At 44.2% G+C, this 27,334-nt stretch overlaps 1 protein-coding gene across 4 annotated transcripts in view; it reads left to right on the forward strand.

The window, feature by feature from the left end:
* hdac4 (histone deacetylase 4) overlaps positions 1-27,334 on the forward strand; it is a 216,077-nt gene that overhangs the window by 89,990 nt on the left and 98,753 nt on the right. For 2 of the 4 annotated variants that reach the window (XM_031805648.1, XM_031805649.1), the window contains exon 1: positions 19,464-19,794. The exons of the other annotated variants lie outside the window; for them this stretch is intronic. In XM_031805648.1, the coding sequence (XP_031661508.1) occupies positions 19,791-19,794 (4 nt within the window). In that variant the 5' untranslated portion in view covers positions 19,464-19,790. Of the gene's footprint in view, positions 1-19,463; positions 19,795-27,334 lie in introns of those variants that run through there. 4 annotated transcript variants of the gene reach the window in all.

Here is a 27,334-nt window from a genome sequence, read left to right on the forward strand (position 1 = left end):
CTTGACCTCTTGATGAACTGGTGGTTCTTGAGTACCTTTTCCTTTTAAAATAGCAGACTACTACATGAAGTGCAATGGTAATGGAATCGTCTCTCTCTTCCTCTCACTTCTTTCAAAACCTTTATCCCTTACATATGCACCATGCTAAGTAAAGTTGATCACCCTATCGATGAAATCACCCTACCAATAAAACTGATCGAACAAATGATTGATTTGCGGGCCCTCGTGTCAAGAGTCTTGCAGCTTCCCAGTCCACTGAGTCTGGTCCCTGAGAGAGAGAATAGGAACAATCTCGTCAGGCCCACGCCCTGCCCATTAAGACACATGTTGTTAGGCGCTGGAGCCTGCTAGCTTAGCACTTAGTGCTGTAGAACGACTGGCCCAGAGTAATGCTGTAATACTACACCCACTGGCCTTGTGGCTGATCAATAGAACGTATGCCGCCCATACTACCCAATGGCCAGGGCCGCCCTCACGCTCTCTCGTTGCTTACTCAACAGTTGTACCAGTTGTATGAGACAGGTTTCATCCCTTCTTCAATTATCCCTAGGAGGATACACGCACGCGGACGCGCACACTACACACACATTATGTCCGGTAGTAAAAAAGGATTTAAGTCAAGATACATTCATCAATGTTAAGCTTTAAATCAGTGTTTCCCATCTCCATTCCATGAGTTCCCACAACAGCACACATTTATGTTGTAGCCCTGGACAAAAACACCTGATTAATTTAATTGAGGGCTTGATGATGAGGTGACAAGTTGAATCAGGTGTGCTTGTCCTGGGCCACATGACTGGAGTTAGGAAACACTGCTTCAGATGGACCTGGGGCAGGGTACAGCATGGACAACACATTTGTCACATGCACAAGTTCCGTGAAATGCTTAACTTATAAGCCCTGCCCAACGATATCAAATAGTATAAAAACACGATCAATAAGAGAGGAAGCTATGTACAGGGTCAGTGCCAGCACCAGATGTGCAATGTGCAGGGATACTGGAGTATTTGAGGTAGATATGTACATGTAGGCAGGGATTAGGAGAAAGTGATTGTTAGCAGGATAAATAATCAACTGTATAGCAGCAGCATAAGTGGTGGGTGTTAGTGTAGGTGTGATAGCCACTTTATTAAAGAAAAATGTACTATACTATGACTGATATGTGGTTGTCACAACTAGCTACCTTAAGGTGAATGCACTTAACCGTAAGTCTCTCTGGATAAGAGCGCCTGCTAAATTACTACAATGTCAAATGTGATAGGCAGATATATAGTACCAGTCAAAAGTTTGGACACACCTACTCATTCCAGGGTTTTTCTTTATTTTTGCCATTTTCTACATTGTCAAATAATAGTGAAGATATCAAAACTATGAAATAACACATATGGAATCATGTAGTAACCAAAAAAGTGTTATCCAAATCAAAATATATTTCATATTTGAGATTCTTCAAAGTAGCCACCCTTTGCCTTGATGACAGCTATGCACACTCTTGGCATTCTCTCAACCAGCTTCATGAGGTAGTCACCTGGAATGCATTTCAATTAACAGGTGTGTTCTGGTTAAAAGTACGTTTGTGAAATTTCTTTCCTTCTTAATGCGTTTGAGCCAGACAGTTGTGTTGTGACAAGGTACGGGTGGTATTATGGTTGCAAAGGATCGGAAAAATTTCAGATTTTTTTCCTGAAATTTTCCATGGGAGGTTAAGCCCGGTAATTTGGGGAATTTTGCTTAAATTCATTAAAAAATGTAGCTTATAACCGTGAACCACATACACATAAGGCAATTCTAGGTTTTGTGGAATATTTTGGTTAAACTATCCCGAATTCAATGGAATTGCAACCCTCTGCATGCACAGTGCATTCTTCCGTCACATGTGCAGTGCACTCTTCCATCACATGTACAGCTGATTCTCAAGATCTTGCACACAAATGAGATGCTATTGAGCCCACACTACTACACTGTCTGAGCCATGGACAACATGCTTTCTGGTAAGTTTTTGATTACCATTTCTGGGTGGGGTGAATATATTTTGATGTCTTGTTAACTAGTAAATGGTAGCCTACAGCAAAGTGTGTTTAAATCATTTCTAACTTGCTAACAATTTCTGCTAGTTAGTTTTTGCTACCATGTGGGTTTGAGCTTGCTAACTGAGGAGTGTTAATTCACCTGTTTCCATACTGTAACGGCGTTCTTCGTTTGTCGAAAGAGAGTCGGACCGAAATGCAGCGTGGTGGTTACTCATGTCTTTAATGAAAAAAGTGACGATACATGAAATAACTAAATAAATACAAAAACAACAAACGGAACGTGAAACTTAATTACAGCCTATCTGGTGAAACTACACAGAGACAGGAACAATCACCCATGAAATACAAAGCGAAACTCAGGCTACCTAAATACGGTTCCCAATCAGAGGCAACGAGAATCACCTGACTCCAGATTGAGAAGCGCCTCAGGCAGCCAAGCCTACACTCGACACACCCCTAATCAACCACAATCCCAATGCCTACAAAAAACCCCAATACGACAACACAATAACCCATGTCACACCCTGGCCTGAACAAATAATTAAAGAAAACACAAAATACTAAGACCAAGGCGTGACACATACATGTTTCATTTTAAAACATCTATCTTACAAAGGAGTTGTTTAATCTAAATGCATAACTATTTATCTGGAATTGTGTTTTCTTTTTTACATATTTATTTCTAATCTTTACAGGAATATGCCACGGGCACTATCTGATGTGTGGAGACATTTCACTGCAGCTAATATAGAAGGAAAAGCTGTGTACATTTGCAAATACTATGCCAAATCATGTGAGGAATGCAACAAAGATGCAAAATCATCTGGCCAAGTGCATAAAGTTCCCTCGTTGCTCACACCAATTAACCTCTTACAAAAGTCCCTCTGCTTCTATTCGAGGTGAAAATGATGGATCAGACACCTTATTGATAGCAACAGCTCATGGTCCTCCTGGAATCAGACGTTTCTTTTTTACTCAATGGAGGAACGTAGTCATATAAATGCTGATGAATGTCTTGCTCGAGCTGTGTATGCAACTGGTTCAGCTCTGATGCTCACAGGCAATGTGGTATTGGAAGAGATGTGTGAATGTCCTTCGCCCAGCATACACCCCCTCCAACCAGACACGCTTTAGCTACTAATTTGCTGGATGCGGAGTTCAACAGAGTTCAAGTGAAGGTCAAACAAATCATAGAGAAAGCGATCTCTATTGCAATCATCTCTGATGGGTGGTCGAATGTTCGTGGGCAAGGAATAATTAACTAAATCATCTCCACACCTCAACCAGTATTCTACAAGAGCACCGACACAAGGGACAACAGACACAATGGTCTCTATATTGGAGATGAGCTGAAGGCAGTCATCAATGACCTTGGACCACAGAAGGTATTTGCACTGGTGACAGACAATGCTGCGAACATGAAGGCTGCTTGGTCTAAAGTGGAGGAGTCCTACCCTCACATCACACCCATTGGCTGTGCTGCTCATGCATTGAATCTGCTCCTCAAGTACATCATGGCACTGAAAACAAAGGATACACTCTACAAGAGAGCCAAGGAAATGTTTAGGTATGTGAAGGGTCATCAAGTTATAGCAGCAATCTACCTCACCAAGCAAAGTGAGAAGAATTAGAGTGCCACATTGAAGCTGTTCAGCAACACCCATTGGGGTGGTGTTGTCATGTTTGAATGTCTCTTGGAGGGGAAGGAGTCTCTCCATGAAATGGCCATATCACAGTCTGCCAATATGGACAGCCCCATCAAGAGAATCCTCCTGGATGATGCATTTTTGGATGGAGTGGTGAGCAGCCTGAAACTCCTGAAACCTATAGCAGTAGCCATTGCACAGATTGAGGGAGACAATGCCATCTTGTCTGATGTTCAGACTCTGCTTGCAGATGTAGGAGAAGAAATCTGTACTGCCCTGCTCACTTCACTGTTGCTCCAAGCAGAGGAAACTGCAGTTCTGAAATACATCAAAAAGTGTGAAGACTTCTGCCTGAAGCCCATACACACCACAGCATACATGTTGGACTCCAAGTATGCTGGCAAGAGCATCCTGTCTGGTGCAGAGATCAGAAAGGCCTATGGTGTCGTCACTACCGTGTCTCGCCACCTTGGCCTGGATGAGGGCATGGTTCTTGGCAGTCTGGTGAAGTACACTTCCAAGCAAGGGCTTTGGGATGGAGATGCAATATGGCAGTCGTGTCAAAATATCTAATCAGCCACCAGGTGGAAGGATCTTTTTGGATCTGAGGCTCTTTCCCCTTTTGCCTCCATCATCCTCCAAATCCCACCAACATCAGCCGCCTCAGAGCGCAACTGGTCCTTGTTTGGGAACACACACACCAAGCACGCAACAGGCCGACCAATGCAAGGGTTGAAAAATGTATGGTCATCTGGTCAAATTTGAGTCTTTTATAGCCTGACAACAAGCCATCCTCAACAAGGTTGGAAAGTGACAGGGAAGATGAGGCCGCGGAATCTGGTTTTCAAGAGGTGTACATTGAGGAGGTCCAGGGAGAAGACATGGAAGCCTGAGAGGAAGACAACCAAAACTTTAGTTTCTAGGCTTATCATTTTACAGATGTATGTTGAAAATGTTTTTGGGAGATGTGATGGGTCAATGGGGATCAATATTCCCTTTCTTTTGTTGTTCAGTGAAATCATCCCATATGAACTCATTTGATTAAAGTTCAATTCGTAACTTTAAAAAAAAAGTTTTTTATTTCTATTGGAAGGATTTCATCATTTGCAATTATGTCTACATATGATAAGGTAAAAGGTGTGTTTGTCTTCATCTGATGTAGTAAATATATCCAATGCAAAACATATCTACATTTAACTGGTATTAATATTATTTTGCATATATTTCCATTAATTCTCATATATTCCCGTTAATTCCCACGGAAAGTTTTCACCTCTGAAAATTCCCCAAAGTGTTCAACCCTAGATGGTATACAAAAGACTAAGTCCATATTATGTCAGCTCAAATAAATAATGAGAAATGACAGTCCATCATTGCTTTAATACTTGAAGGTCTGTCAATTTGAACTTTGAAACTTTCTTCAGGTACAGTCGCTATGATGAAACGAGCTCTCATTACGACCGCTACATGAAAGGAAGACCCAGAGTTACCTCTGATGCAGAGGTTAAGTTTGTTAGAGTTGCCAGCCTCAGACATTGCATCCCAAATAAATGTTTCACAGAGTTCAAGTAACAAACACATCTCAACATCAACTGTTCAGAGGAGACTGCGTGAATCAGACCTTCATGGTCGAATTGCTGCAAAGAAATCACTACTAAAGGACACCAATAAGAAGAGACTTGCTTGGGCCCAGAAACACAAGCAATGGTCATTAGACCAGTGGAAATCTGTCCTTTGGTCTGATGAGTACAAATGTGACATTTTTGGTTCTAACCGCCATGTCTTTGTGACGTAGAGTAGGTGAACAAATGATCTCCGCATGTGTGGTTCCCACCGTGAACCATGGAGGAGGAGATGTGATGGTGTGGGGGTGCTTTGCTGGTGACACTGTCTGTGATTTGTTTAGAATTCAATGCACACTTAACCAGCATAGCTACCACAGCATTCTACAGCGATACGCCATCCCATCTGGTTTGGGCTTAGTGGGGCTATCATTTGTTTTTCAACAGGACAATGACCCAACACACCTCCAGGCTGTGTAAGAGCTTGTTGACCAAGGAGGAGAGTGATGGAGTGCTGCATCAGATGACCTGGCCTCCACAATCAGCCGACCTCAACCCAATTGAGATGGTTTGGGATGAGTTGGACCGCAGAGTGAAGGAAAAGATGCCAACAAGTGCTCAGCATATGTGGGAACTCCTTCAAGACTGTTGGAAAAGCATTCCAGGTGAAGCTGGTTGAGAGAAGGCCAAGAGTGTGCAAAGCTGTCATCAAGGCAAAGGGTGGCTACTTTGAAGAATCTAAAATATAATATATTTTGATTTGTTTAACACTTTTTTTGTTTACTACATGATTCCATGTGTTATTTTTTTATCCCTTCACTATTATTATACAATGTAGAATAAAGAGTAGGTGTGTCCAAACTTTTGATTGGTACTGTACATGTAAACAGGGCTGAAAAGTGACTGGTAGTAGGAATATATAAAAATGGTAACATATACAGGAGTATTTACTGACCAGTAGCAGGATAAATGGATGGATACTAATGGTAATGATAATCAGTATTCAATGAACAGCACCATAGTGGTAGTAATGCATCTAGTCAATAATAATTTTAGCAGCAGCGTGGGCGTGAAGGGGGGCAGTAGTTGTTAGCCATTTCACAGTCTTATGGCCAGGGGTTATGAGCTGTTTAGGAGTCTGTAAAGCCTTTATGCACCAGTACTGCCTGCCGGACCGGAGCATAGAGAACAGTCCATGCCTTGGGTGGCTGGAGTCTTTGGCAATATTTCAAGCCTTTCTCAGACACCACCTAGCATTTACTTCCTGGATGGCTGTCCTCACCACCCGCTGTAGTGCCTTCCAGTCGAGGGCGGTGCCATAACAGACAGTGGTACAACTGGTCAGGATGCTCTTGATGGTGCAGCTGTAAAGTTCTTAAGGATCTGAGGGGCCATGCCAAATCGTTTCAGCCACATTCTTCACAACTGTGCTGGTGTGAGAGTTCCATGTTAAATCCTCAGTGATGTGGACACTGAGGAACTTGAAGCTCGTGACCCTCTCCACTGCGGCCCCATCGATGTGAATGGGGGTGTGCATCCGCCCCCGTTTTCTGTAGTCCAAGATCAGCTTCTTCATCTAACTGACATTGAGGATGAGGTTGTGCTCCTGGCACCACACTGCCAGGTCTCTGACCTCCTCCCTGTAGGCTGTCTCATCGCCGTTGGGAGGGACCCATGTTGAGGGTCAGCGTGACGGAGTCGTTGTTGCCTACTCTTACCACCCGGGGTCAGCCAGTCAGGGAGTCCAGGATCCAGTTGCAGAGGGAGGTGTTCAGTGTCAGGATCCCGAGCTTAGTGACGAGCTTGGAGGGCACTATGATGTTGACATAGACCTCCTACCCAGGGGCTCATGACCTCACAGAGAGACTAGGATAGAGAGGAGGAGTGAATGGAGATGGATAAAGGGATGACGGAGAGAGAGAAATCAAGAGAAAGAAGGCTAAAATAAAGAAGGGGATGAGAGAGGTAAAAGAGTAGATAGTCTGGCAAAATTGAGTTACAAATAGAATGATATAACTGCAGACAGTCTGGCAAAATTAGGGTATGGCCTCCATATATCTTAGTCTGACCTCTTTAAACACACACACACACACACACACACACACACACACATACACACACACACACACACACACACACACACACGCACACACATACATACACATATAGGCTAGACTGAAATTAAATCTGGTGAAGGTTAAGGCAAGGAGCTAAGGCACAGACTTGTTTTTGTCTTCCGACAGAGCGGGCAATGTGCTAACCTACTTTATCCGCCTTAGTGGCATTATCCTGAAAGCAATATCAGGTTGAGAGTTTATTGTCTAGGAGTATGTGTGTGTGTGCGCGGGTGTGTGCATGCGTGGTTATGGGTGCGGTGGGGCTCCATTTTACCATGTTATAAATGTTGTAAAGGGCATAGTCTGATTTAGGCACGCCGTCTGTCTGACAGTCAGAGACCATAGAGAAAGACATCTGTAGATTGTGACCTCAGAGAGCAACGTCTGCCCGTACTGTACATTAGTTTACTGTTTACACTTCATTAACCCTCGATTCACCACCTAAATCACCATATAAATGTTTTCATGTGTACCAGCTTTGATATAGTTGGGTTAGGTGGCTATGTGTAAAGGCGGTATACATAAGACTCCTCCCTCCCACCTCTAATATGCTCTACTCTTCCTCTGAACTTGCTGTCTCACCTCTTAAGGCAAAGGGCTTATTGTTTTAAGTATTTTAAAAGCCATACTGGGGTTATATATGTCAGTATATAGCTTACTGCATCTATTATCCATGACCACCATATGGTCTAAAGGCCTTGTTGGGGCTTCCAGCTCCCGGACACTAGACCACTGTGACCAAAGCTCTGTCAGCTGATCCGGGAAAGAGCCTCCATTATGGGGAAGCCAACCAAATGGAGCCAGAGGCTAATGGTTAATGTTAGCGTATAGCATCCTCCCTCTGAGGTGATGTCTAGGGTAAGCGCGAGCAACATTAACGTCCCGACCCCCTACCGCAGTGGTGTTTTGTTTAGAGTGTCTTTGGCTGTTTGAGACCACACTGGTCTGGAAAGGAGGCCGTTTGTAAATGCAATATTCGCTCAGAAATTGTGCAATGACTTTGATTGGCAATTAAGTCTGGTATGGCAATTAAGTCTGGCAACCCAACTGATTGGCAAATGTACTGCAAATTAAGAAATCATGTGACTGAACTAAATTTAAAAAATTAAAACTACTCTATGAAACAAGGAGAAATTATATAAAGAATGATAGTAAAAAGCTTTGGGGCACCTTAAATGAAATTTTTGGGGGGGAAAAGCCAACTTGGCTCCTTCATTCATTGAATCAGATGGCTCATTCATCACAAAGCCCACTGATATTGCAAACTGCTTTAATTACTTTTTCATTGGCAAGATAAGTAAACTTAGGGATGACATGCCAGCAACAAAAGCTGACACTACACATCCAAGTATATCAGACCAAATTATGAAAGACAAGAATTGTACTTGTGAATTACGTAAAGTCAGTGTGGAAGAGGTGAAAAAATTGTCTATCAACAATGACAAGCCACCGGGGTCTGACAATATGGATGGAAAATTACTGAGGATAATAGCAGATGATATTGCCACTCCTATTTGCCACATCTTCAATTTAAGCCTACTAGAGAGTGTGTGACTTCAGGCCTGGAGGGAAGCTAAAGTCATTCCGCTACCCAAGAATAGTAAAGCCCCCTTTACTGGCTCAAATAGCTGACCAATCAGCCTTTTAACAACCCTTAGTAAACTTCTGGAAAAAAATATGTTTGACCAGATACAGTGCTATTTCACAGTAAACAAATTGACAACAGAATTTCAGCATGCTTATAGAGAAGGACACTCAACAAGCACAGCACTTACACAAATGAGAGAAATTGATGATAAAATGATTGTGTGGGCTGTCTTGTTAGACTTCAGTGCAGCTTTTGACATTATCGATGATAGTCTGCTGCTGGAAAAACATATGTGTTATGGCTTTACACCCACTGCTATAATATGGATAAAGAGTTACTTGTCTAACAGAACACAGAGGGTGTTCTTTAATGGAAGCCTATCAAATATAATCCAGTTGGAATCAGCAATTCCCCAGGGCAGCTGTTTAGGCCCCTTGCTTTTTTACTATTTTTACTAACGACATGCCACTGACTTTGAGTAAAGCCAGAGTGTCTATGTATGCAGATGACTCAACACTATACAGTCGTGGCCAAAAGTTTTGAGAATGACACAAATATACATTTTCACAAAGTCTGCTACCTCAGTTTGTATGATGGCAATTTGCATATACTCCATAATGTTATGAAGAGTGATCAGATGAATTGCAATTAATTGCAAAGTCCCTCTTTGCCATGCAAATGAACTAAATCCCCCCCAAAACATTTCCACTGCATTTCAGCCCTGCCACAAAAGGACCAGCTAACATTATGTCAGTGATCCTCTCGTTAACACAGGTGTGAGTGTTGAGAACAAGGCTGGAGATCACTGTCATGCTGATTGAGTTCGAATAACAGACTGGAAGCTTCAAAAGGAGGATGGTGCTTGGAATCATTGTTCTTCCTCTGTCAACCATGGTTACCTGCAAGGAAACACGTGCCTTCATTATTGCTTTGCACAAAAAGGGCTTCACAGGCAAGGATATTGCTGCCAGTAAGATTGCACCTAAATCATTTATCGGATCATCAAGAACTTCAAGGAGAGCTGTTCAATTGTTGTGAAGAAGGCTTCAGGGCACCCAAGAAGTCCAGCAAGCACCAAGACCGTCTCCTAAAGTTGATTCAGCTGCGTGATCGGGGCACCACCAGTACAGAGCTTGCTCAGGAATGGCAGCAGGCAGGTGTGAGGGCATCTGCACGCACAGTGATGCGAAGACTTTTGGAGGATGGCCTGGTGTCGAAAAGGGCAGCAAAGAAGCCACTTCTCTCCAGGAAAAACATCAGGGACAGACTGATATTCTGCAAAAGGTACAGGGATTGGACGGCTGAGAAGTGGGGTAAAGTCATTTTCTCTGATGAATCCCCTTTCCGATTGTTTGGGGCATCCGTAAAAAAGCTTGTCCGGAGATGACAAGATGAGCAATACCATCAGTCCTGTGCCATGTCAACAGTAAAGCATCCTGAGACCATTCATGTGTGGGGTTGCTACTCAGCCAAGGGAGTGGGCTCACTCACAATTTTGCCCTAGAACACAGCCATGAATAAAGAATGGTACCAACACATCCCCCGAGAGCAACTTCTCCCAACCATCCAGGAACAGTTTGGTGACGAAAAATGCCTTTTCCAGCATGATGGAGCACCTTGCCATAAAGCTAAAGTGATAACTAAGTGGCTCGGGGAACAAAACATCGATATTTTGAGTCCATGGCCAGGAAACTCCCAAGACCTTAATGCCATTGAGAACTTGTGGTCAATCATCAAGAGGCGTGTGGACAAACAAAAACCTACAAATTCTGACAAACTCCAAGCATTGATTATGCAAGAATGGGCTGCCATCAGTCAGGATGTGGCCCAAAAGTTCATTGATGGCATGCCAGGGTGGATTGCAGAGTTTTGAAAAAGAGGGGTCAACACTGCAAATATTGACTCTGCATCAAAATTGTATCAACTTCATGTAATTGTCAATAAAAGCCTTTGACACTTATGAAATGCTTGTAATTATACTTCAGTATTCCATAGTAACATCTGACAAAAAATATCTAAAGACACTGAAGCAGCAAACTTTGTGGAAATTAAAATGTGTGTCATTCTCAAAACCTTTGGCCACGACTGTACACGTCCAATACTACAGTGACGGAAATGACTACAACACTCAACAAGAGCTGCAGTTAGTTTCAGAGTGGGTGGCAAGGAATAAGTTGGCTCTAAATATTTCTAAAACTAAAAGCGTTGTATTTGGAACAAAACACTCACTAAACCCTAAACCTCAACTAAATCTTGTAATTAATCATGTGGAAGTAGAGCAAGTTGAGATGACTAAACTTCTTGGAGTAACCCTAGATAGTAAACTGTCATGGTCAAAACATATTGATGCCGTAGTAGCTAAGATGGGGCGAAGACTGTCTATGATAAAGCGGTGCTCTGCCTTCTTAACAACACTATCAACAAGGCAGGTCCTACAGGCCCTAATTTTGTCGCACCTTGACTACTGTTCAGTCATGTGGTCAGGTGCCACAAATAAAAAGGACTTGGAAAATTGGAATTGGCTCAGAACAGGGCAGCATGGCTGGCCCTTTGATGTACACAGAGAGCTAATATGAATAATATGCATGTAGTTATGAAGTCAATGTTTCCATTTTCAGCCAGGAGATATTGACTTCATCACTACTTTTATTTATGAGAGATATTGACATGTTGTATGCACCGAGCTGAGCTGTCTGTCTGAACTACTGGCACACAGCTCGGACACCCATGCATAGCCCACAAGACATGCCACAAGAGGTCTCTTCACAGTCCCTAAGTCCAGAACTACAGACTACGGGAGGCACACAGTATGACATAGAGCCATGACTACATGGAACTCTATTCCACATCAACTAACTCTATTCCACATCAAGTAACTGACGCAAGCAGAAAAATTGGATTTAAAAAAACAGATAAGAAAACACCTTATGGAACAGCGAGGACTGTGAAGCAACACAAACATTGGCACAGACACATGCACGCACGCACGCACACACACACACACACACACACACACACACACACACACACACACACGATAACATACTCACTATACATACACATGGATTTAGTACTGTAGATATGTGGTTGTGGTGGAGTAGGGGCCTGAGGGCACACGATGTGTTGTGAAAACTGTGAATGTATTGTAATGTTTTAAAAAATTGTATAAACTGCCTTAATTTTGCTGGACCCCAGGAAGAGTAGCTGCTGATTTGGCAGCAGCTAATGGGGATCCATAATAAATACAAATACAAATTGGTTCTCTCCAGTGGAGGCTCCTCAGATGAGGAAGGGGAGGACCATCCTCAGTGAATTTCATAAAAATCTAAAGAGTGAAACATAAAAAAGTGATACTTTTTTTAGATATAACTATACAGCTATACAACTATATACAACTATACTATACAGAGACGCCAGTTAGACCTCTCACTCAATACCTGTGTAATCATTTTTCATACCGTTCACCTACTCCAAAACATCCATGAATATTCTTATTATGTTACTGAATATATCCAGAGTATTTTCAGATTTTGTTATTAACAATGCTGTGTAAAGTACAGTAAATGTAAAATGCACATAAAATCAAGTGTAATGTTTGGATTCAGTCTTGTGTCAGGTGAACTGTGTCTTCACCTTTGGTTTGATCATTTCTCCAGTGTTCTCTCTCAATTGCTACCATGGTCATGCTTTTTATAGTTCTTCTGTACAAGGAGTGTTAGGCTAGTTCTTGTACATCAAGATGCAAAAAAAAGGAGATATGCTTCTGCCCTGAAGCCTGTTAAGCACAGCGGAGAGCTGCCGAGTGACCCGAGCCTACCAGACGAGCTAAATAATATGCTCGCTTCGAGGCAAGTAACACTGAAACATGCATGAGAGCATCAGCTGTTCCGGATGACTGTGTGATCACTATCTCCTCAGCCGATGTGAGTAAAACCTTTAAACAGGTCAACATTCAGACGGATTACCAGGACATGTACTCCGAGCATGTGCTGACCAACTGGCAGGTGTCTTCACTGACATTTTCAAGCTGTCCCTGACTGAGTCTGTAATACCAACATGTTTCAAGCACCAACATGTTTCAAGCACCATAGTCCCTGTGACCAAGAACACTAAGGTAACCTGCTTAAATGGCTACAGACCCGTAGCACTCACGTCTGTAGCCAATAAATGCTTTGAAAGGCTGGTCATGGCTCACATCAACACCATTATCCCAGAAATTTGCATACCGCCCCAACAGATCCACAGATGATGCAATCTACTCCACACTGCCCTTTCACACCTGGACAAAAGGAACACCTATGTGAGAATGCTATTCATTGACTACAGCTCAGAGTTAAACACCATAGCTCATCACTAAACTAGGGACCCTGGGATTAAACATCTCCCTCTGCAACTGATCCTGGACTTCCTGATGGGCTGCCCCCAGGTGGTAAGGGTAGGTAACAAAACATCCGCCACCCTGATCCTCAACAAGGGGGCCCCTAAGGGGTGCGTGCTCAGTTCCCTCCTGTACTCCCTGTTCACTCATGACTGCACGGCTAGGCACAACTCCAACACCATCATTAAGTTTGCTGTTGACACGTAGGCCTGATCACAGACAACAATGAGACAGCCTAAAGGGAGGAGGTCAGAGACCTGACCGTGTGGTGCAAGAACAACAACCTATCCCTCAACGTGGTCAATACAAAGGAGATGGATGATTGTGGACTACAGGAAAAGGAGGACCGAGAACGCCCCCATTCTCATCGACGGGGCTGTTGTAGAGCAGGTTGAGAATTTCAAGTTCCTTGGCGTCCACATCAACAAACTAACATGGTCCATGCACACCCAGACTGTTGTGAAGAGGGCACGGCAAAACCTATTCCCCCTCAGGAGACTGAAAAGATTTGGCATGGGGTCCTCAGATCCTCAAAAGGTTTTACAGCTGCACCATCGAGAGCATCCTGACGGGTTGCATCACTGCCTGGTATGGCAACTGCTCGGCCTCCGACCTCAAGGCACTACAGAGGGTAGTGCGTACAGCCCAGTACATCACTGGGGCCAAGCTTCCTGCCATCCAGGACCTCTATACAAGGTGGTGTCAGAGGAAGGCCCTGAAAATTGTCAAAGACTCCAGCCACCCTTGTCATAGGCTGGTCTCTCTGCTATAGCACGGCAAGCTGTACCGGCGCGCTAAGTCTAGGTCCAAGAGGCTTCTAAACAGCTTCTACCCCCAAGCCATAAGACTCCTGAACATCTAGTCAAATGGCTACCCAGACTATTTGCTTTACCCCACCCCCCTCTACGCTGCTCTGTTATTATCTATGCATAGTCACTTTAATAACTCTACCTACATGTACAGATTACCTCAATTACCTCGACACCGGTGCCCCCTGTATATAGCCATTTAAAATATATACCATTTTAAATGTTTTTACTCTTGTAACCCTCTGATAGTGCTAGTGATGCTAACTATAGGGTCATGGTTTTGATCCACATGATTTAAAGTACTCTGGACTGGGCTAGCGAGCTAGCATAGCTAACGGCTGATGGCCCCCTCTCTACTGCAACCCCTCTTGATTACGCTAGCAGGGCATTACCATTGAGGGAGTGGTGGATGGAAAAGTAAAAGGGAGAGAGGGAGTCAGTAAAAATTGATGATTTGAGCTCATCATGCGCCCAAAAACTCAGGCCGATTGTTTTTAAAACCAAGAGGGGGGCCATTGATGTCTCCAAGACTGTTTGTTGTTCAGAACAAAGGCAAGTTGATTTGTTGTTGGTGTGTTGGTTTAGTTCAGTAATGGGTTAGGGGGCACAGTGCTTGTTAGCAGAGGCAGGCAGGCAGCCTTAGTTGTGCATTTTGATTGTTATTCCTAGAATCCACAGGAGGCTGCGTGGAGGATGGAAACCATGTGATTGATGTATTTGATACCATTCCACTCATTCCGCTCCAGTCATTACCACGAGCCCGTTCTCTCCAACCTCCCGTGCTTGAATCTGTCTATCTATCTATCTAAGGTCTGTGTGGTTGTGTGTGTCTGTGCCTGCTCGTGTTTGTTTTTGTTTGTGTGTTTGTGTGTGCGTAGAAGCCCAATTGTGTGTCTGAATGAACGTCCTTTGTCTCGTTGAGGCCTTGTGCACTGACATGAGAAGAAACAGCCATTCATGGCTGCAATTAGGTGCTGGGGATAAACTAACAAGCTAACAAACACCACATCAACTTTGTTTTCAGGAATATAATAATTGCTCCTCCCTTCTAGCAAAGGGCCTCTGGCTGGCTCCGTGAAACACTAGCAAAAGGAAGGCCTTCAGTCTCCAACAATGTCTCTCTCGCACGCACGCATGTGTGTTCACACACACAGACTGAACCAAACCCCTCTGTCAGTTTCCAAACACTCTCTGTGAAAGGCAATGCTAGCTAGTAGCTAACGCTATACGTAATTCCTCAAACAGTTCATTTAATGTTTGCTCTATGTACAATTAACATTGCGACTTTTAATCAAATGGGCGACCACATCTTGCTCTGGCACTGGCCCGCTCGATGTAGCGTGTTTCACCGTGATGACCTGATTGTATGTCTCAGGCTCCTGTAGAAAGGGCTAACGTGACTTGGCTAACTTGTAGAGAGAGGGGGAGAGAGAATGAAAGAGAGAGGGAGACAAGGTATTATAAATAATATAAATCAATAATAAATTAGGGTGTATTTCACACATTTGGAGTCAGGCTAGTGTCTCGAAGGGAAAGGAGGAAAAAATTGGAGTAGAGGGAGGGGTAAAAGTCTCTCTCTGTTGGAGTTGGAGTTGACGTTGTCCTCCCGAGCTTCTTGTTTTGGAGCGGACACCCGACACATGACTTATTCATCAGCCTCCTCTGCCAGCCTGCCACGCGGATTCCTACACAGACTCACACTGCATCATTACGGCCGATGCATTATTTACCGCACTCGCAGCACACTGTTCTGGCAGGTGTTTAGACGGCTCCCACATGCCAGCAGACGGAGAACACAACTCAAAAACACCCCAGAGAAGGAGAGGAAAGTTAACAAACACACCTCACTGTCACTCTAGACTTCCTCTGTAATAATGGAATGGAATTTGGAAGGGTGCTGGCTCATGAATATGCCTAATCGTCTTCATTACCTTCCATGCCTAGGAAAGTTGACACTATTTCCGTCTCGTCAAGGTGGCCCTCAATCCAGAGGTGGAAATAAAAACATATGAGTTTGTGTTCGCACAGAGGTCCATGTGGGGGTGGTGTGTATGTGGGTGTCTGTGTGTGTATGTCTGTGCATGTGTGTGTGGGGCAGAGGTGAAATGGAAAGAAACCAAACTTCGTTATGGGTTATAAAAGCCACAAGTGGGCATGGCTGAATTTGTTATCAGTGAAGTAGATAAAACATTTTATTTTTATGCGCACTTCCACCTAGGCATGCATGGTTATCTATATACTTCTTTATGTTTGATGTGTGTGTGTGCGTGCGTACGTTCGTGCGCGTGTATCTGAGTGTGAGGAGGGGTTTCCCCCCTGTGTTTTGGTCCATTGACAGTGTGAGCCATTAGGTGCTATTGACGTCAGGCACGTTAGAGCTCAAGGATAAGGTGGCCTAATCACATCCAGGTGTTGTGTGTGTGTGTGCAGGGGAGAACAGGGCAGCAGGACAGGCTTGGTGGGTGGTCAGAGTATTCTGCAAACTGAAATGTTCAGAAGTGTAAGGAATAGAGCTGACATGATTCCCTGTTCTACATAACATCATGTCGGTTCTGAACATTTGTCCCCCTTTTTCTCCCCCAATTTAGTGATATCCAATTACGATCTTGCCTCATCTCAGCAATTCCCCAACAGGCTCGGGAGAGAGCCATGCGTCCTCCGAAACACAACCCAACCTAGCTTCTTGACACAACGCACATCCAACCCAGAAGCCAGCCGCACCAATGTGTCGGAGGAATCACCGTACACCTGGCGACCTGGTCAGCGTGCACTGCCCACCACAGGAGTCGCTAGTGCGCGATGAGACAAGGATATCCCTGCCGGCCAAACCCTCCCTGGGCCAATTGTGTGTCGCCCCATGGGCCTCCCGGTTGCGGCCTGCTGCTACAGAGCCTGGGCTCGAACCCAGAATCTCTGGTGGCACAGCTGGCCTTAGACCACTGCGCCACCCGGGAGGCCCAAGCCGCGCTTCTTAACACCCTCTCGCTTAACCTGGAAGCCAGCTGCACCAATATGTCGGAGGAAACACCGTTCAAGTGATGACAGAAGTCAACCTGCAAGCTCCCAGCCCACCACAAGGAGAGTGCGATGAGCCAAGTAAAGGCCCCCCCAGGCCAAACCCTCCACTAACCCGGACGATGCTGGACCAATTGTGTGTTGCCCTATGGGACTCCCGGGTTACGGCCGGTTGTGACACAGCCTGGGAACGAACCTGGGTCTGTAGTGATTCCTCAAGCACTGCGATGCAGTGCCTTGGACCCCTGTACCACTCTGGAGGCCCTCACACAAAACTTTTCTATCCGAAAGGACCTCGGAACTTCTATCCAGTCAACCAGAGGAGGAACGCTGTCCAACTATAGGTTTGTGTTTCCTGGGCCAGTATTCACAAAGGGTCTCAGAATAGGAAAGCTGAACTAGGATCAGTTTAGCCTTTTAGATCATAGTTAATAGGATTATGTGGACAGGGTGGACCTGATCCTAGCTCAGCAGGCCTACTCTGAAATGCCTTGTGAATACGGGCCCTGGTTTGTGAAAAACCTCTTGAGACATATCCTGCTGATAATAATATGTGAGGGCTGCTATTGATACATTTAGTGCATTGATCACAGAGGAGTAAATGCTACATTGATCTTCTCTGTGGAACAGTGTGTCCAATGTCTCCCCGTTACCTCTCACAGACACACGGTACATACTCACGCTCACGATGCACACACACGGCCGCATAATCATATGGGAAAGCATGTATATGACTGACTAATCGTGTGTGTGTGTGTGTGTGTGTGTGTGTGTGTGTGTGTGCGCAGTGCATGGACATTAAGCGTGTGTGTGCATGTATAGTATGTATGCACTTGCGTGTGTATGCATGCATAGGTGCGCACGTATGCATGTGTATATTTCAATGAGCTTTAGCAGTAGACACGGTACTCTTCAAAGTCATATCCACATTACAGTTACCATAGAGAGATCGAGTAGAGGAGGCCATTGGGCAAAGCAATGTACAGCCAGAGATGTTGATGGCATTGGAAACAGCTGGCTGTTGACTGTGAAGAGACATGCATGAATGGAAATGCAAACCAGATGCTGCCCAGAGGAAAGGTTTTGGCAAATCTTTCTCTTCTCTCCGATCTCTCTGTCAGCAGGTCCAGCGAATTAACTCATGCTATAGAGGGATGGAGAGAGATACCGAGGGAGGGAAAGGGAGAATGCGAGAGGGGGTGATTGTACCAATGAGGGATACACTCTTCGAAAAAGGGTTCCATAGGGGTTCTTCAGCTGTCCCCATAGGAGAACCAATTTTGCTTCCAGGTAGAGCTCTACCTGGAACCAAAAAGGTTATGCTATGGGGACGGCCAAAGAACCCTTTTAGGTTCTAGATAGCAAAACATTTTCTACGAGTGTAGATGAAGAAGGGGAGAGAGAAAGTGAGAACTTGAGATAGGTAGGAGAGAGAGATTAAGTAAGATAGATGTAGGGAGACAGAAGGGATAGATAGAGAAAGAGACTGTTAGAGGGAAGGGATAGAAAAGGGAAAAGATAGTGATGTAGAGACAGAATTGATAGAGAATTAGAGATGGAGAGAGAAATTAGGCAATCTAACTGTGGCATCTGGCAGCGCCACCCCGCCACAGTGACTTGCTAATCTGTAAATCTTCTCTCGAGCACTTTCCCTGTAGACCAGAGCCTGCTGCGCACTGACTGGCCATATAGCAGTCTGGAATCACACCCAACCCATGTGGACTTAATGAGAGAGGGATATGGAGGGAGGGCGGGAGAGAGAGAGAGAGAGAGAGAGATGGAGGTTGGGAAGGAGATTGGAAAGAGAGGGAAGAAAACAAAAAGGAAAGGTATGGAGATGGAGGGGTGATGAAGGGATGGAGAACAGGTGAAATGGAAAAGGAGAGCATTTCGACGGCTGTATCCGAGCAGACATGCGCGAGATAAGGAGGAATGATGGAGGACAAGGAGTCTGACAAAGGAGGTATCGGAAAAGAGGTAGACATGAACAGAAGTACAAAGAGAGGGACACTGAGGGAAGAATGACAAGACAGCGAGTGAGGGATGAGAAGGGTGTGAAGTGGGGGATTAAGAATGATCTGGAGAGTACAAAAGAAGAACATAGAAGTCAATGGGTGAAAAAGAAGAGGGGGAAAGGGAGGGGGAGAGTGACAGATGTAGAGAGAGTTAAAATATGGAAAGGAGAGAGTTAGAGAGAAAGAAAAGAATGAGGAAGATGGATATAGTCAGTGAGAAGCAGAGTTCACCACAGTAGGTCTGTCCCTTCTGTAAAAATCAGCCTGTTCAAGGAGGGAGGGAGGGAGGGAGAGGGGAGAGAGGCACACAAACACTCAGCATGCCTAAAACTACCCTCTGATGTCACCAGCCCCTGGAGAGAGAGAGGGAGGGGAGGGGACCAGTGAGATGACTGAACGAGCGAGAGACACAGCCAGAGGGCGAGAGCAAACAGAGCGGAGTGAGAGAAGGAGAGCGCCAGAGAGAGAAAACAGAGAGGTGGCGACTGAGAGCACTGTACCGGCGTCTGCTGTGGACTTGAGGCTGTGTTTTGCGGCGTGTGGTGTGTCAGTGGTGGAGAGTTTAGCTCCGGTTCAGTGAGGCCGATCTAGCGATCGCGTTGGCCACACACCATCTGGACAGCACAACTGATGGGTGAGAGGAGCTCTGCGCTGTACAGTGTGTACCCAGTCCTCTGTATGTGTGTGTGTGCTTTGTCTGTTTGGGGTTGTCTGTGGCTGTTGGTGTGTGTGTGTGTGTGGGGGGGGGGGGACAGGCTGAGTAGACTGTGTGTTTGTTGAATGGTGGTGATGTGTTATTGCACGCTCTGCTCTGCAGCCTTGAGCACTCAATGGAGCAGATGGCTGTGGCCACTACCTACTACTGCGCACCGTGGATGTGTGGGTCTGTGTGTTCTTCTGTGAGAAGCGTGTGTGTTTGTGTGTATCTTACCATATGCAGTTCATTGATTTTCTCCTTTTTTTTGCTTCTATTTGTGTTAGCGTAACTTCTTAATATTTTTTTTTGGGGGGGGGGGATTATGTGTGTCACGTAATCTTGAAATTGTGTACCACGTGGACTGGGAAGTGTTTAGTCTGTAGTGTTGGTGTCTTGTGTTTTTTGTGAATACTCCTGTGTGTCGCATAAATTGTGTGTGTGTGTTCCACGTCACTGTGTCCTGGCGCAGAGTGTCTGCCCTGCACCACATGGTGAGAGGGCGAGAGAAGGAGAGGGAGAGACGGGGAGCGAAAGAAAGGGACAGGGAGAGTGAAGCAGAGCAGCGTGTGAAGCAGAGCAGCGTGTGAAGCAGAGCAGCGTGTGAAGCAGAGCAGCGTGTGAAGCACACAGATGGAGAGAAACTAAATGGAGAGAAGAAAAGGATACAGCGGAGGGAGGAATAGAGGACGGATGATATTGAGGCTTTGGCTGAAAGAGGAGTGCAGCACGACTTTTCCCTTGGCATTGCTCTGTCGTCTGATGTTTTAAAAGCCTTACATTGATTTATGTGACCTATGACTCTAAACTGTATGTTAGCTGACTGGCAGATGGAGTGGGGTTGAGTGTGAGTTCGGTTGGATTCAGTTTGTGGTTGAGTGTGATTAGGTGGAGTGTAGCGCCTCACGTAAAACCAGTGATACGTTACTGTAATAAGGAGCCTAAGGGCTGAGTCTGGTATGTTTGACTGTGGGTTTATCCACAGTGTGGAACGTGTGGAACCTCTGTGATCACTGTGTTTACATACCGTGCATACAGGTAGAGGTGGGCAGGAGAGAGAGAGGATAGGAGAAGAAGAGAGGTAGAGGGGTGTAAAGAAGGGAGGGAAGGGAGATGGCTTGAGAAAGGAGAGAGTGGTAGTGGGAGGTGGGAGAGAGTATGAAAGAGAGAGGGGAGAGAGGTAGTGGGTGGTGGGAGAGAGAGAGGCAGCATACACTCTTGGACAAATGTAACATGTATGCACGAAAAGGACACACAAACACACTACTCTCAGCCACCTACCCCTTTACCAACCATGTGCTCTCTGACTGTAATCACAAACACTCCACCACAAACGCAACCCACTGGACCCAACAAAAAATGATTGGTCCGTTCACCTACTGTACTCCCCTTTTCCCCCTCCAGCCAACCAGTTGCCCCGCTCCAGGGGTCTTCAGAGAACCTCTTTCCCCTCTAAAGCATCTGTGTGTGTCCTTGGATCCGTGATATAATGGTTATTCCTTAATCCCTTACTGTGGGGGGGATACCAGTCCAGTAGCTTCTGTGGTTGAACCTGCGCTATAAATATATCCGATTTCTATGATCTTTCCCATGATCCTTGATGTGTTTGCTGATTGAGGCCACTTGGAGTAGGCGGAGCTTGCCCCCTAGACTCTTCTGATCTAAGGTCAGTTTGGTGTCACTGTTTTTTAACATAGTCTCCCAGCCTAGTTTTATGTGGTACCGTCCTCTGTAGTACACCCAATAGTGCTTCCACACACACACACACACACACACACACACACACACACACACACACACACACACACACACACACACACACACACACACACACACACACACACAGGGATGCTTATTTGTGAGGGTGTTTGCGTGCGTCTACATTTGCTTATATATGTATTTGTTTATTTGGATTGGTTACAGGACATGGATAGAAATTATACAAACAATACAACCGCACAAATATTTGTGTTTAGTGTGTTTGTGTGCGTGTCCCCTCACAGTCCACGCTCTTCCACGAGATGTAGTTCAATATTATTATTTATTTTTAAAAAGGTCCTTTTTTTGCCGTTTGCTTGAGTTTTTGGAAATGGATCAAGGCTTTGTATAATACTGTGCGTTGACGTGAATTTGTTTTGGACTTGGGGATTGTGAAGAGACCACTGGTGGAATGTCTTGTGGGGTATGTGTGTCTGAGCTGAACGTTATCAAACGAAATGTTTGATCACCGTAATATTTCTCCTAAAAACTAGCAGAGTCAACCAGGGCTATCATGCATGTTGTTGATGTTACAGTAGTTCTGTGTGTGCAGTTCAGGTCACACCGCTCTGTTTTGAGCCAGCTGCAACTTTGATAGGTCTTCCTTTTTTTGCACTTGACCATATTAGCGGACACAGTAGGTGTGTCTGTGTGCCTGCTCAGATGTGTCTGTGTGCCTGCTCAGATGTGTCTGTGTGCCTGCTCAGATGTGTCTGTGTGCCTGCTCAGATATGTCTGTGTGCCGCCTCAGATGTGTCTGTGTGCCGGCTCAGATGTGTCTGTGTGCCGGCTCAGATGTGTCTGTGTGCCGCCTCAGATGTGTCTGTGTGCCGCCTCAGATGTGTCTGTGTGCCTGCTTAGATGTGTCTGTGTGTGTGCGCGTGTGTGGGCCATGTCGTGTGGGAGCGTTTAACCAGAAAAAACAATTACAGAGCGAACGACGACTCCTATTAGCTGGCCTAATTGCTTCCTAGCGGCGTTTCAGTGACAGCGCTATACATTAGGCTTCATTTACTGTCAACATGTCATGTTTAAACGCAGCCGTCAGAGATTGCACTTTGTACTGCCTATCTAGGAGGGAGTTTGGTATACTCTGTGCTAGTGGAGGGAAAGGTTGCATTTTGTGTGGCATTTGATTTGAGTGGCCAGTGTATGTTTTCTGTGTTAGCCTGAGGTAAAAAAATAAATAAAAAAAGATAACGATGTATTGTCACATGCTCCGGATAGGTGCAGTGAAATGTGTTGTTTTACAGGGTCAGCCATAGTAGTACAGAGCACCTGGAGCAAATGAGGGTTAAGTGCCTTGCTCAAGGGAACATCGACAGATTTTTCACCTTGTCGGCTCGGGTATTCAAACCAGCGACCTTTCGGTTACTGGCCCAGTTCTAAACGCTAGTCTACCTGCCGCCCTTCTAAAATAATAGTAACAATTGTAAATAGAACGTCACCCACAAAACCAGCATCAAGTCACATTATACTGGCTTGCAAAGTGATGTCTTCCTATTGGAATCCACCCAGAGTGGGGATATCCAACAACTGGAACTTTTATTCACCCACAATCTGCATTCAGTGAAGCAGCTTGGGGTGTGTTTGTGTGTGCGTACTTAAACGTGTGTCTGTGTGTGCGCATGCGTGCCTGCGTGTTTTGGGTGGCATTCAATTTGAGTGGCCAGTGTATGTTTTCTGTGTAGGCCTTTCCCTCATAGAATGCTCTGTGCAATACTCCACTTGCGTCCTTGGGTCCTTCTCAATAGTCGACAATGGCTTCTCGTCTGATCTGAAAACACAGGCCAGGTGAAAGCAATATGGAGAAAATGTACTGATACTCCACTTCCATCTTTCCAGTTCTTTCATGCCGACGGAGCGAGAGGAAAAGGTGACTAGAAAAGAACGCCGCCGTGCGCTATTGAGACGCAGCCCGTTAGCCTGTTAGCTTGTTTCGCTAAACCCAATCCTCAAGCTTCTAGCCCATAAAGCTCTCTTTGGTGTTCTAATGTGGTCGCGTGGTTAGCCCCTGAGTGCCCTGGTTCTTTAGCAGTGATTACACTGGCTCTCCCTGTGGCTCTCGCTGGCCCCTACAGTGGGAGAATGAGTGGCTGTAATTGGGTATTCATTCCCTGGGCCCTGGCCTTAGCACCGCCAGCCATTGATTGCCGTGCCTCTCCTCTACTGCACTTGTATTAATGGGATGAGTTTGGATGGAGCCAGCTAGCTACTGCCACTTGTAACACGAACACTCCTCTTCAGTGCCACAGTGGCATAATAGATACATTTTCTCTGCTTTACTCATCTTTATGGGGTGGGGGGGTGCACTTCTGTGTGTGTAGATCCTGGCCTGGAAATTGCTGGCCGCAGGGTGGAAGAAGTGACTGAGCACGTGACGGCCGTGTCTCCTGTAAAAGAGAGCAGTGTTTAGTCTGAGGTGAACTCCTTCTTTGGCCTGCACGGTAGAGGAGGCATTCTGGGTATGAAAGGACCCCTCGCTTTCCCAAAGATCTGTGGCTGTGCAAGGCTGCAGACTGTACTCAAAGAAGAGGTCTTAGAGGAGCTACTCATGAGCTACTCTTATGAACATACTTATGAACACAATATATTTCTGGTCAAAAAAGAAGTTGAAAATAGGTACTTTTGGTTGAAAATATATTGAAAATATACATGTTTTTTGAATTATTGTGCTAATTGGACCACACTTGAGTGTAAAGTGAGAGTTAGGTCTAATGTGATACATATTGTATGCACGGAATACCTACTGTTGATCGACTAGATAACTAAAACGTTAAATGTACTTATTTGACAGGAGGGATAGTGTGTGGAAGGAAATTAGATATCATCTAGCTGACATGGGCCTGTTAAGATACTTAGAAGAAAAACAACCTTCCTTGCTTCCTTCCTTGAAGTTATCGCAGCTCTTTCGAGGTTGTAGAGTGTATTTGTAGAGTGGAAGGAATGATACATTCCAAAGGTATTTGAACAAGGCCCGGGTGCCCAACATATAAAGAGGGGAATTATGATCAGTCTACTGATGCCTTGCCCATGGGCTTCAACAAATCCCTTGAAAAGCAGAGTTGTTGTGGAGTTCGCAGTTTTAAAAGGACGTATTTGTAACGTAGACACAGGGAGTCAGGAAGCAGATACACTTAGGGTTTACTAACAACGGACATGGAACGGAAAAGAAACAAGAGAAGCATCTGACATGGAAGCACAAGCAGTACGACCTGATGACCGATGACAAAAGATTGCTATATAAAGGGTTAATTAAACATATCCAGATCTAATCTATAGAGCTCATATTTAGATGCGTTATTTCAACAACAGCGCAGTGTCATCGCTATGACTGTTCTCACCACATTTAGAAAATGTTGCTGATTATTTATATATATATATATATATATATATAGCCTGCCCTGTACCAACCCCATTTCCCCCTCTGGCCAGTATACACCCGTGACTTAACTTCTTCTTCTCACTAAGGTCAATGCTTCATGAGTACATTTAACAGATCAAATCATGTAGTTGTGGGTCATATCATAACTATTTTGTAACTCATTAACAGCCTACACACGACATTTAAGTTGGCCGTACTGGTCTATAATGCACACATGATGGGTCTATGTATGAATTCCATGCAGTCAATGTAAAGTCAAGTCTATTTTACCATTCATAAACCATTTATAAAGCATTTATAAACATGCCTCACTTATCAAAAATCATACGGAAACAACTAGGCGTGGGCAGTATACCATATAGGCCTATGCCATATACCGTGGTGTATTGAAATACCCACGGTATGATTTTCAATACTGTCCATACCTTTCAAACGGTTTTAGCTTGTTTTTACATAAATGTTTTGTTTTTTTTTTAAAGGAAAACTTCACCCACAAACTTGATACCGGCTGTATTTTGAAAGTTATATGTCTTGAAAACTTGATTGCTGATATGCAAAACATTTTTGGACTATATCAACAATGGACTAATGAAACATATACTAAAAGATCATTTTTGGGTGGAAGTTCTTTTTAAATAAATACTTGCGGTCAACTTGTGCACTAGGTTAATAGATAAAGCAAATCGCATTCTTCGTTTGTTCAATGTAAAGCCATTCCCCAAAGCAACTGATTGAGCCTGTCACATAGTATTTTTCTTTACAAAGAGCACATGGCACAAACTGAAGCTTTGTGATGTGATGATTCACTGTTGTGCAGCGCAAGACAGGTGATCAAGTGACACTTGAAAATCTCTACTAACGGTTGACAGCTAAATATCTTATAACTATAAGTGAACTTATTTGGCACATCTTAGATAGTTATCTCCAGCTCAGGCCTCCAGCTATGCACTGGTTTGCTAATTTGCTAGCTAATTGGGTAGCTTGCAAGATCAAAATTCTTGGTTACAGCAGAGACATCAACATCTCTGCTGTCTAATATTTGTTTTGTGTGTGCAGCAAACTGTGAGTAGCCTTTTGAGATAGTTGTATAACTTTGAGCTGGGTTGTCTGTCCCTGCAATTCGTTTAGCTAGCATCCGCTATGGGTATTCGCTAGTACTTTGTTAACATTTATTAGCATATTTTTTTAAATCTTTGGTAAGAAATAGCTTCCCTTGACTGCCCTTCCCTTGAAATAGCTTCCCTGCTGGTAATACCGTATACCCCTGTATGGTACAGGAACAATATGAAGGTATGATAATCTGGATACCGCCCAGCCCTAGACATAACACAGAATAATAAAGGGAAATATGAACATTTTATTTAGACCTTCCAGATGGAAGTTAGCTAGCACAGAAAACTAATGCTGAGGACATTGCCAATGATTCCTACTAATAAAAATGTTCAGTATGACTTTTCTTGAATGGATTTAACAAAGATTTATATTCAAAGCATTCAAATTCAATTCCGCATTTCAGACTAACACAGTGTGTTAAAGCTAGCTAGCATTTTGATAATGTAGCTGGCTAGCTAGCTTGCTAGCAGCTAGCTAAGCCCCTGGCAATGTCAACACGTTTTCCAACTCTGTCAATAAAAGATGCAAAGTCATAAAACTCATGAAATGTTTAGTTGACAATGGTAACTAATCTCACTATTTTAAGACTTACATTGTACATTTGCATGTTACAAACCTCTAACAACATGACAAAATAAGAGACAGAAACATGACGTTCTTTCTTTTGGCTGCACAGAAGGAGAGTGTGAGAGGTGAGAAGAAAAAAAAGTATGAGAGGTGAGAGGTCAGTGAAATGTTACTTCCTGGTGATCTCTCTACAAGAAATGTAATAAAAAATAAAACAAATTAAGCATTTAGTTGACCTTTTTGTTCAATATTCCATGACTGACGTGCGTTTTCACATTTAAAATAACAAAAATAGCTAAGAAGCCTCAAGAACACTAGGCTGTTACCCAGACGTGATCTCACACTGACCTTTCAGCTCTCCTCTCCAGTCAAACTAAGGCAACTGGTTTCTGTTTTCTGTTCATAATGTGCAAAAGTACAATGGAAATAGTGAAATAACATTGAACTAAATGTTTCATGAATTTTATTGCGATTTTGTAACATTTATTGAATGAGTTGTAAAAAGTGTTAACAATGTGAAAGGGGCTTAGCTAGTAGATGCAACATTAGTGAATTAAGGGGTAAATGTGGAAGTGTGTTAATATGCTTTGCTCACTAAAATATTTATTCCTATGAGTCTGAAATGGAGAATTGAATTTGAAACACTATCTATTGGAA

The sequence above is a fragment of the Oncorhynchus kisutch genome, linkage group LG26 (assembly GCF_002021735.2).
Source record: "Oncorhynchus kisutch isolate 150728-3 linkage group LG26, Okis_V2, whole genome shotgun sequence".
Classification (NCBI taxonomy): Eukaryota; Metazoa; Chordata; class Actinopteri; order Salmoniformes; family Salmonidae; genus Oncorhynchus; species Oncorhynchus kisutch.